At 37.9% G+C, this 12,692-nt stretch overlaps 1 protein-coding gene across 1 annotated transcript; it reads left to right on the top strand.

Moving 5' to 3' along the window:
• Window positions 1-515: 515 nt before the first annotated feature.
• Window positions 516-4,014, top strand: LOC135072982 (uncharacterized). The gene is made up of 3 exons (XM_063966982.1): window positions 516-654; window positions 1,165-2,131; window positions 3,944-4,014. Exons 1-2 carry the CDS (start codon window positions 561-563, stop codon window positions 2,124-2,126), a joined length of 1,056 nt encoding a protein of 351 aa, XP_063823052.1. The 5' UTR covers window positions 516-560; the 3' UTR covers window positions 2,127-2,131; window positions 3,944-4,014.
• The last annotated feature ends 8,678 nt before the right edge of the window (window positions 4,015-12,692 follow it).

Raw genomic sequence — 12,692 nt, 5'->3', positions numbered from 1 at the left:
ATGAACTACTTTTATTACATACCTTTTTAACATATTTGCGTATCCCACTGTACGAACCACTAAAGATGCGTTCTAAAGATAAGTTACAAGATTGTATATGCCCATCCATTTAGATGAGGCCGTCGGGAATATGCCAGAAGGTGTAACGGTGTTTTGTCTTTGGCGTGGAAACTTACCTATTACATTTAAAAGTGTAATTTAATTCATAATATGTCTTGTAGAATGTAGGCTTTAAAATATAAAAGCCTGTAGTGTAAGGGCGTTTACACACTGTATTTGATCTGAGTCCGATACTCATTATCAGCCAAAGTAAGCATTATACTTACGACGTTACATCCTCGAGATTTATATGGTATTACAATGTAGTTTCACTTCTATATGTACTAGGCATCACACACAAATATTCAGAGCTAAAAAAAAAATAACAAGTTCCTTAGTAGCCAGCGCCATCTATCGTCGCTGCGCAGGGGCGTTCGGTCCGCTCAGATGTCATTCATTGTGTGTGTGCGGGCATCGCCACTTCGTTACAATAAAAATTTTAAATTGTGCATTTCATAATCATGGGAAAAAGGAAGCGAAGTAATTCCCGGATAAGGCGTAAAATAAGACGTCTGGAAAAACGTCTTCGACGTTCGTCATCGACTGAATATGAAGGTTAGTAACCGTTTCTTTTTTGCCAAGAAATGTGTTGAACCGAAGCGGATGTATAGTTAGTTATACATGTTTATATCAAAGTGAAGACTCGACGTTATGTTTTTTCTTGCCGCGTATCAATTACAAAGGAAGATAATAATAGCATTCCAAAGAATGTGTATTATTATTTTTTTCCTCTACCCGCATTTTTGGGGTAGGTACAGTTGACTACGTAAATTAATTACAAAATAATTTTCTCATGCTAATAATACATCGCATTCTCCGTGACGAGATCACGGCTGATGACGAATGTTACCAAACGTTATACTCCATGACGTGATCATGGCTGATAACTAAACAATATTCCACCCATGTTATTCTCTATGACGCGATCATAGCTGATAACTTATATAGCCTCGTGTTGTAACGTGATTACAACCTATGGCTAAAAATAACGATTCCCGTAGATCATAGATTATTACGGTTATATTGACGGTTGAACATTTTCGATGTCTTTTCTGATTTTTTCAGAAAACTATCGTGACAAACAAACTCCACCGCGTGACTCACAAAGTGTTCTCATCGACTCTTCAAGATCAGAATCGTCACCAGAACCTAGCTCCGTAAGGTCTGAGGTGATAGTCACTAATATAAGTGAAAAACCGACTTCTAATGACCCATTAGCCGGCACAAGCTCAGAAACTGTCAAAATTCCCGAGGAGCTTCCTCCAGAAATAATTGAAGCACTTGGTGACTACCAAAGCAAAGATGAAACACTTGGTCCAGCCATCAGTGAAGAAATCTCCAAACGCTGGGGTAGGATTATCGTCGAGGGAATGACAAAAGAAGCAAAAGAGGCCATTTTGCAGAAAATTCTAATACCCGAAAACTTTAAACTAGCGAAAGCTCCTAAGCTTAATCAAGAAATATCTGCTGTTCTTAGTGACACCGTCCGGAATAGGGACAAGCTTTTAGAAAAAGCTCAAAATTATCTTGGACTCGGAATAGCGGGTTTAACAAACTTGGCTACAGATATTATCTCGACAGATTTAGATAAAGTCAGTATCCTAAAAAAACTGTCGGAAGTTAGTCAGATACTGCTCGATCTCCACTATGAGGACACCAAAACTAGAAGAAAGCTAGTTACTACATCACTTGATAAAAAATTCTATGGCATGGTTGCAGATGTGAAAAGAGACGAGTTTTTATTCGGTACTGCCTTAGGTGATAAAATTAAAGCCGCTAAGGCCGCTGAAAGATCAGGGTTTCAGATTAAGCGAGTGGATAATCATCCTCGCCCTACTAATGGCCCCCAGGGAAACTGGCGAGGCCCACCCCGGAACCAAGCACCAGCAAAGGCACCCAGACAGGGTGGGCCAAAGAACCGTTACCAACCATATCAACCACATCAATCACAGACGTCACGCAGACAGCCAACATCAGCGCGAGCAGCTCCCGCAGCGAAAGCGAACTCACGCACTCGCAGGACCTAAATAAGGTATTCCATGCAGGCCGGCTACGCCACTTCTTAGATACCTGGAAACATATTACAAAAGATCCCGTGGTACTCGGTTATGTTAGTGGCTTCAAAATACCATTTAATGACGTGCCTCACCAATCTTTTCAACCTGACAACAGTAATCTAACTGCTTCCGAATCAGCTAATATGCTCTTGGCTATTTCTCGATTACTAAGTTCGGGAGCGGTAATAAAATGTAAGGACGTGCCTGGTCAATTCTTATCACGAATATTTTTAACGCCAAAAAGTGACGGTACATTTAGATTTATCCTAAATCTCAAGGAACTCAATAAGTTTATTGATCCTTACCATTTCAAAATGGAAGATATAAGAACAGCCACAAAACTACTTACTAAAAATGACTTTATGGCCACAATTGACCTTCAGGACGCATACTTTTTGGTACCAGCTCATGAACTTAGTAAAAAATTTTTACGGTTCAAATTTCAAGGACAGACATATGAATTTCAATGTCTGCCATTTGGTCTGTCCCTAGCACCTTTAATCTTTACAAAACTGATGAAACCCGTAGTATCAGTTCTTAGAAATAAGGGTTTCTTAATCGTCATATACCTGGATGATATGCTAATAATTGATAGATCGTTCAATAAATGCCTCGATTGTGCTACACAGACCGTAGATTTACTTGAAAGTCTCGGTTTCATAATTAACGTAAAAAAGAGTAATCTGACGCCAACTCAATTGCAAACTTTCTTAGGTTTCGAGTTAGACTCTCAAAACATGGTGTTGCAATTACCTTCCACTAAAAAATTAAAAATGTTAAAAAAAGTTAAGCATATTCTAAAACAAAAATCTATTACTATAAGAGATTTTGCCAGCTTTCTTGGATCACTCTGTTCTGCCTGTCCAGGCATATCATACGGATAGCTCTATACGAAAGAACTTGAAAGAGAAAAGTTCTTAGCCCTGCAAGTAAATGATGATGACTACGAACAAGTTATGCCAGTGTCTGCTAATCTAAGACCTGACTTGTCCTGGTGGGTTAATCATATAATGACTTCACAGAACCCTATTCGGAGTAATAAATTTGCTATAGAGATATTTTCCGATTCATCATTAACTGGCTGGGGTATTTACTGTAATGGCGAGCGTACCTACTAATGGCCTGTGGGGTACAAACGAGGCAGGTGACCACATAAACTTGCTAGAGCTGAAAGCAGCATTCATAGGCTTAAAATGCTTTGCAAAAAATCTAAGGAGTAGGGAAATACTGTTGAGGATCGACAATACTACGGCTATTGCATATATCAACAAACAGGGGGGTATTCAATACCCTCATTTACACAAAATAACTAAAGAATTATGGCAGTGGTGTGAAGCAAGACATCTATTTGTGGTAGCCTCCTATATAAAATCTAAGGACAATGTAGAAGCTGATTTTGAATCCAGACGGTATAATATTGACATTGAGTGGAGCCTAGCGCCCACGGCTTTTGACACCATCGTAGATACCTTCGGTAGACCACAAATAGACTTGTTTGCTACATACCAAAATGCAAAATGTCAGCATTACGTTTCCTGGAAACGAGACCCCCGAGCATTCGACATTGATGCATTTACTGTGGATTGGAAAACATACTTCTTTTATGCTTTCCCCCCCTTTTCCCTCATACTAAAGTGTCTCCGGAAAATTGTAAACGACAATGCCGTCGGTATCATGGTAGTACCATATTGGCCGAGTCAACCGTGGTATCCACTGTTCACGTCGTTATCATGTAGTAATATGATTTACCTACAACCCAGTCCTGACCTTCTCTTATCGCCTTTCAGGACCCCTCACCCATTATGGCAACAACTTACCCTGGTGTCGTCAGTATTATCAAGCGTGCATTCTCAAGACAATCATTATCCACAAGAACCTCGGAAATAATGATATCATCTTTAGCTCCGAGTTCACTCAAACAGTATAACTGCGCCTACAAAAAGTGGTGGAAATTTTGTAAAGACCACAAATTAGACTTGTTTTGCAGTAACATACCAAAAATTCTAGAATTTTTCACTGAACTATATGATTTCGGCTCGAATTATTCCACCTTAAATACCACACGTTCTGCTCTCGCTGTCATCCTGGGCAAACAGTTTTCACAAGATGACAGGATACTGCGATTTATTAAAGGAGTATACAGAACAAAACCATGTTTTCCCAAATACGAATCAACCTGGGACCCGAACATAGTTTTGAACCACCTTTCACAATTCTTTCCTAATGAAAGGCAAAACCTCGAAATTCTTACAAAAAAATTGGTAACTCTGCTCTCATTGTCAACAGCACAACGGACCCAGACGTTATCATTAATTGAACTATCAAACGTCAGAACGTTAGAATCAAAAATAGAAATTTTGATCGATAACCTAACCAAGACCTCTGCACCAAACCGTACAATTCACCCACTCGTCATACCCTTTTTTCAACAAAGACCCGAAATATGCCCGGGATCTACTATAGTGGCTTACATAAACGCCACTAGAGAATATAGGGAACTTACGCATACTAATAAGTTGATCTTGACAATTAAAAAACCTTACCACAACGCCAGCTCATCGACCATAGGTCGATGGATTAAAAATGTCCTCTCAGATAGCGGCGTTGATACCAGTATATTTGGCGCGCATAGTACGCGACATGCATCCACGTCCGCTGCTAGTCGAAAAGGCGCTTCAATCGACAGCATAAAACGAGCTGCGGGGTGGACGGGTAATTCATTGATTTTCGCCAAATTTTATAATCGCCCTATAGCGACAGATTCTGCCACTGATTTTGCTAATGTGGTATTTAATTAAATTGCAATCGCAATATTATGTATTAAGAGAAAATGTATAAGCTATGATTTATATTTTCGTTTCCTTATTTTGTTAATAAATTAGTTTCGAGAAGACATAATAATGTATTTACTTATTTCATCGCGCTGAACATCTACATTGTAATACCATATAAATCTCGAGGATGTAACGTCGTAAGTATAATTAACGGTTAAACAAACTTACCTGAAGAGAAGTTTGACTGTAATTATACGAGACGTTACATCCGAAGAGATTTATAACCCACCCAACCCTAGCTCTAATCGACCTCCCCTTTATCTAAATGAAATAAGTAAAAAGCTCTCTGAAATAAATGACATCTGAGCGGACCGAACGCCCCTGCGCAGCGACGATAGATGGCGCTGGCTACTAAGGAACTTGTTATTTTTTTTTTAGCTCTGAATATTTGTGTGTGATGCCTAGTACATATAGAAGTGAAACTACATTGTAATACCATATAAATCTCTTCGGATGTAACGTCTCGTATAATTACAGTCAAACTTCTCTTCAGGTAAGTTTGTTTAACCGTTAATTATTATTGTAAAATTGTGAACCTACCATGAGTACTTTTAAACATTTTCAAAACACATAAGTAAGGTGAACGAGTTTGAAATAGTTAATAGGAAAATAAATTACTTAATTTTATTCTAAAGCAGTGTTTGTAAAGGTTATTTGAAATCTATCAAAATCTTAACTTTGTTCGCTCCTAAAAATATTATTTTCTGTTTGTTTCTTTTCGTAAGTGCTAAGTACTCGTACAAATCAAAGTAATCCCGTCACTGACTGTCACGTACGTCATCAGTGTTGTAACTGGGCCAGTTGTTGTTTAAACTGTGGAGCATTTGCATTAAACCTATTTGATCAAACAATACAAACGGACGACCAAAATCAATGGTGATTAAATAATTTTCCAAATGGAAAACAACTGTTTTGCATTATTATGGGTTTAATGTTTAACAGTAATACAATACCCGTTTTAGTTAGATGAACTTTAGAGTCAATTTGTATTGTAATATCGAAAACTTCAATATTGAGTTCACGTAGAAGAACTGAGTTTTTGCTTATAGACCGGGTTTTGAGTTAAGGCCGTATAAAGATGGCTAAAGACTATCGTTTTATATAAAATACTTATATTAGCTAACAGAAAAAACAATTAGCTTTGAATGTCCACCATGACGTTACACACTTACATACTATTAAAAGTTGAGAGATTTTTATCTGAAATTCACGACTTAGTTTTATGAAGTGAAACCGACGCGAAAGTTCGTGAAGGTTACAAGTAAACGCTTAAGTGTGTGAGAGCCTTAGCAATATCGGCAACAACACATGCAAAGCAAACCGTTTTTACTCCGTTCCAGCTTAGGTTCTGGAACTGACTCCGAAATCGTCATAGTTTAAATAGAAGACGAAACTAATTCCAGACGTACTGTGAAACTTCGCGCAGTATGGTTTGGTCTAAGTTACGAGAAAAGTAGAAAAAACTATTCAGTTATCTATACTATATAAGGTGTTATTTTTTATACTGATCATACTTTACCAACGCATCTAATAAAATCATACAAATACAACCCAAGTGTTTTTAAAAAAAAATTCAGGCTAGTTTTCGAGTAAAACGACAAAGAATGTTTCGAAAAAAATAAAAAATAAATCATCCTTTGAGCGCGGTTAGTATTCGTTTACGCACTATCGTAGTAGCCGGCCGAGGGCAACGACCGCTGCCACGTGATGCCGCGCCGCGTGAGTCGGCCATATTGATATCGCTGCCAGTCGCTCCGCGCCCACAGCCCGCGCCGAGCCGCCGATCGGCATGCGGGAGCGCAACAACATAAATAATCGTCCCAGTCCGCTGTCCGTCCAATGTGCCCAAACGTATTGCAGTGTAAGTGCGAGTTATTACAATGCCGCGCTTGATAAATAACAAAACGCAGGTGAAATTATGTTTCGGGCACACTAACTGGCCGACGAGAAACATTGACGAGTCGAAAACCTTCACACCTTGCTTGTTTGGAGCCGCGCAGCGCTTCAGGGAGCGCAGCCGTATCCTGACTTGACGAGATCCCGTGCGCTTCGAGGACGAAGTTCTGGATTTCAATTTCAATCACCGGCACAGTGCTGGCGGTACCCAGATGCGAGCGCCGCAACCGGCGGCTTTTACGTAAAAATACGGAATGCCTTATCAAGGAGTTGTTGCCAGAGGGCCACGACCGCGACCGAGTTCTATCGATGGTTATTGCGGAAGTCTACCTAGGTACATACCTACAGTGTGATTTGGACAGATGAGTGCTTGTTTACGCGAAAGGGACTTTTTCCGTAAAAAAGTTAGTGCGCGAATTGTGAATACAACATCCGACGTGGTGTCTAGTGAACAGCAAGCAAGTGTGCAGCCCGGAAGCATTACCTCAATTCGATCGTGGCTAGTTTAGACAGTGCAAGACAGTGTTTACGTGAACATTCAACAAAGGCTTGACGTTCAAAATTTATTGTGATTAGTGTAATAATAACCTAGGAACTTTAAATAACAACATTCAAAATAGGTAAATGTGTGAATAAGTAAAATCAATGAATCTAAAGTGTGATGGCAAATCATAATTTAGGAATTAAAACCAGGAAAATTGATCAGTGAGTTTTATTTACAACATCTATTCATATTCAATATTAGGGTGCATTTCCACTGAAGCGAAGCGAAGTAGTAATAGGTATGTACCTATCAATTTTTTATTACGACTCTAAATAAATTGCGTAGGCATTACGAAACCGTAGATATTGAATTCCAATTTCTATCCTTTTTTAAATTTCTAGTTTAACGCGGATGATTCGCCTCGGTTCGTTGGAAAAGTCCCCCGCTATTACACTAATGAAAATACACTTATTTACCTACTTATGTGGCTAGATTTTGTTTCTCCCAGCGCGTAATACCTATTAACATGACGTAACATCGTACATACTCACGAGTGATAATTTTTGGTAACGTAGGTTTAGTGTAATCTAACCTTTATGTGTGTGAACGTTGAATGAACGCGCGCGGCCATTGTTCGTACTCGTATCAATGAAATGAGTAAAGAAAGAGAGAGAGGCAGTGAGTGAAGACAGGATGGTTGTAAAAATAATATCTTTTTTTTGTTAGGAAAAGTAAAAACAAAAACTAGCCTGAATTTTTTTTTAAAAACACTTGGGTTGTATTTGTATGATTTTATTAGATGCGTTGGTAAAGTATGATCAGTATAAAAAATAACACCTTATATAATATTATAAAGCTGAAGAGTTTGTTTGTTTGTTTGTTTGTTTACTTGAACGCGGTAATCTCTGGAACTACGGGTCCGATTTGAAAAATTCTTTCAATGTTAGATAGCTCATTTATCGAGGAAGGCTATAGGCTATACAGCATCACGCTACAATCAATAGGAGCAGAGCAATAATGAAAAATGTTGCGAAAACGGGTTTTCACGCGTACGAAGTCGCGGGCACAGCTAGTTTATTAATATAGGTGGCATGACTGTGGTTTTGTGGTTGTGCAGTCAAATTCCATTTTGGGCAAGCCACAGTCTTGCGCTGTCAAATCCCGCTTCGGGAAAAAATTACGTGAGAATAATAATTTTCGCCCTCCTAAATTAATTGAAGTAGGTACCTACAAAGAGGTTCAGTTTTACAGTATAATTATGTGTATTTACCATGAACTCATTCATGTAGTTAAGTTTCAAATAAATATTAAATTAGTAAGATTATCTTTTACCTACTTGCTCTTTAACTCATCTTTAGAGCAAACGATTTAAATCATAATATTTTACAAGGGGTTGATGTCATAATTAATTTTAATTAAAATTAATGTTCAATTATACTTGAGCCAACTACTCGTAGATTTAAAGTGCACACCGATTTATTGAATTGTAAACGAACTAACTTTGAGTTTAATCTTTAAAATTAACTATAAACAACGTAAAAGGTTCGCCAATCACAGTACAATAAATAAACTAACTTATTTCGTTCAACAAAGTTGCCAGCTAAAAAATTTAAATAAAATATTTGGACCAAACTTTATAGACGACGAATTTCAGCAAACTCCTCAGAAAACAAAGTTCGCAATCAGTTTATCTAGTAGCTTTTAAAACTCCAGTATAACGACTGAGAATTCTCTGATGAAGACATTTTGGAATTTGGTGTTGTTTCAATCAAATTCAATTTGGAAATTGTTTACCCTAATTTGTGGTACCTTTGTTTGCACTCACCTCGGCGCTTAAATATTTTGTTTTTGTGGCTGGCAATACTTTATTGTAATGTTAGAATTAAACTGCTTTATTTGTGCACATTATTGACGGACGTAAAATTGAACAAAAAAATATACGACTATCAAAATCAATTAAATTATACCTAGGTACATCAATTTATCCCAAATTCTTTAAAGAAATCTTTTGAACTCCACATTTTCATCTTTTATCTAAATATATGACTCAAAGTTGACTGACTGACTGACATAGTGATCTATTAACGCACAGCCCAAACCACTGGACGGATCGGGCTGAAATTCGGCATGCAGGTAGATGTTATGACGTAGGCATCCGCTAAGAAAGGATTTTACGAAACTTTACCCCTAAGGAGGTAAAACGGGATCCACGCTTACGAAGTTGCGGGCGGCCGCTAGTTCCTTATAAACTTTGACCAAACCAAAATAAGCGTTCTCATTATTTTGTAAGAAAAACTGAACCTTGAAAACAAAAGAATATCTAGGTCTTTAGTCCATTCATGAAGTTCACACGTGGTTTTAATTAGAAAAGAGTTCAAATCAAACGTATGCTTGTTATTTCACAACTCTAAAAAACATTTAAATAAACGATCTTGAAAATCGTTAGGATTCCTAATATTGAATGGCGCTACATAATTGGCTAATATTACTGCAGTATGGCACCTTCAGCGTAACCCATTTCACATCCTACATTAGCTAACATGAAACCTTTAAAACATCTGGTGCCAGTGCTTGTAGCTTATACAAAATTCATGCTCCAAAAACTAAACTGAATCACTAACACTTTTGTGAACCGTTTAAATTCCAAATCTTCTAACATAAGTATTTATTGAATCCGAAGTTGTTTTAATTCAATTACTTACTGACCAGTTCAGTTCAGTGCTTCAAAATTTAGTTAAACTTTAAAATATCAAACTCTATCGTATTATTCCAAAAGTTTCATAAGATTTATTACTCCAAAGTGTGAATATTTGTGAGGCTGGATGGATAGAGAATGATTTTCTATTAGAGATGCTTGTAAAATATTAATTGTCCACCAGAATAAAATAAAGGCTTAATTTATAACGATTTAATGATAAGAGTTATGTGTCTTTCTGTGACAAACTAAATATCACGTGCACGAAGCCGCGGACAGAACCTAGTATGTGTTAAAAAATCTTGAAGATATCCTAACTAACTAGATGGAACCCCTATGAAAGCAAAAATCCTGTTATGTGTTACCATAGGGGTCTAGGGGTCACTTAAAAATTAGGTATTGATGGCGAAAACGGGCGTTAGCCTTTGATCATAAGAATGTTCAAAGGACTGTTCTACACCACCTCTCGCCAGTTATCGAAGCCATGGAGGTTGTAAAGTAGGTAGGTAAGATATCTTAAACAGATAATAAAATATGTATTGCAGACTACAAACTTACCTCATTGTTCTAGCAAATGGGCGGACTTTCATATTAACATGTACGCACCAAAAGCAAGATGGCGTATCAATCAAAACTTATACTCTGGTAATGAGACAGTGCGCACCTTAGGCACGTTCAATATCGCCCCTTAGGGTAACAGAAAAACTTCGCAGGTATATGATTTAGGTGACTTAGGACCAACGCGCGTGCTGCTAACTCGACCCTCGCCCTAGTAAAGTGCGAAAAGAACAGCCATGTTTTAGAAGATATTTTTTTATTTTTAATGCCATTATATGTCATTTCATTGTCAATTTCAAATCAAAAGCAATTTCAAGCCGTGTGGTGACGGCAAAGTAGAATATATTTGTCACCAACCCCTACTCTTCCCACGGGTGTCGTAAGAGGCGACTTAGGGACTACACATCAAACAGAGAACGGGCAGCAGCACTCTCTGAAAAACATCAATGTTTTAAACTGTGATCTCCAACCCGACTGCCAAGCGTGGGGATTATGGAAAAACCTGCACTATAGTGGAGGAGGCTCATAGTCCAGCAGTTGACTGTAAAGGGCTGTTGAATATCATTTCATTATTACTAAACGGCAAGAAATTGAGCAGTTTAGCTCTGCTGCAAGGATCTCCACAACGCGATTCTGCTCTACCCTCATTCAGGTGCTTCCCGCAACCTTCACACGTCTCTCAGTCTGTGGTCGCTACTCAAGAAGCCCAAAGACAAAATAAGTGGAATTTTTAAAGTTTCTAAACCTAGTTTTGGAAAGTACCGTAGTAAATGGAACTTGATGGACGTGAGAAAAATCTTTGGTACATAAAGTCAATAAGAACTAACTGAAGTAGCATAGAGTTGATGACATTACTTGATGGCGGACGATTGTGTGCTTTTAAGATCAACGATAAAAGTAAAATAATTCTGCCAAGTAAAACCTAGGTAATTTTATAACCACAGTTAGCGAAAAGAAATAAATATGGAAATAAAAAATTGGATAAAGTAGGTAGGTAATTTTATTATCAGCTAATACTAGTAAAGTGATAATCTATAAACAATCCTCTCTATATTATTTCTTAACGATCTTGGTGCTAAAAGAGTGCAATAAATTCACGTTTATTGCTAATTGAGTTATTAAAATTGAGGTATTCTCCCAACCGATCACCACCTATCTTCAAGTGCTCTGAATGAAACGCATTTTAAGGTACTAGCAACACAAAAGTGCACTTCAAGGAATAATTTAAGTGCGCTTCTTTGGATGCATTTGTAGGTGCTTTTGTATTAGGTGCGCTACGAGAAATACCTCAGAAAATTGTATAAAAAATATGGTGTGGTGTAAATTTGGTATCATGACACGGATTGTTCTGGCTTACATCCCCCGTTTATGGTGTGCTGAAAGTTAGCCGTGTAAATATCAAAGACAACATTTACATAGGCATTAGTATTCCCGGCGAATGCTCAAGTTTGCCCACATTTCACCGGCAGACACTTTTCTCTGACTAAATCATTTCATATCTATGTGTGTTTCGTTAAGAACCTAAAAAGTGCGTCTCAAAGAGGAATATAGGTTGGATTCAATAGGTGCGCTTGAAAATGTGCGCACATCGCAAAACGCCTCAGGAAATTGTACATAAATCATCAATTCATGGTGTTAAATGGCTATTATGACACGTTTGGTCTGGCTCATGTTCTCCGTTTATGGTGTGCTGAAAGTTAGCCGTGTAAATATCAAAAACAACATTTACATGGGCGTTTGTATTCCCGGCGAATGCTCAAGTTTGCCCACATTTCACCGGCAGACACTTTTCTCTGACTAAATCATTGCGTACGTGCTCACAGACGATTTGGTCCGCAACCCAACTTGTTCGGATTGGTGTTTTATGTTGAATCATGGTAGGCTTTCGGCACTCAAGTTTGGGAAAGTCGAGAAAGCTTTTCAATTTGGCAATTTGCATCTGAAATATAAATTATCTTACACTTGGAAGTGATGGCTTGGGCAATCCAGAGTGAAACAATATTTTGTGAATAATACTAACGTGTTGTGTGTTTGTGGCGCGGACTACTATTTACATAATACTGACTATT

This window comes from Ostrinia nubilalis, chromosome 6 (genome assembly GCF_963855985.1).
Source record: "Ostrinia nubilalis chromosome 6, ilOstNubi1.1, whole genome shotgun sequence".
Classification (NCBI taxonomy): Eukaryota; Metazoa; Arthropoda; class Insecta; order Lepidoptera; family Crambidae; genus Ostrinia; species Ostrinia nubilalis.
This window is presented reverse-complemented; position numbering and strand designations above follow the sequence as displayed.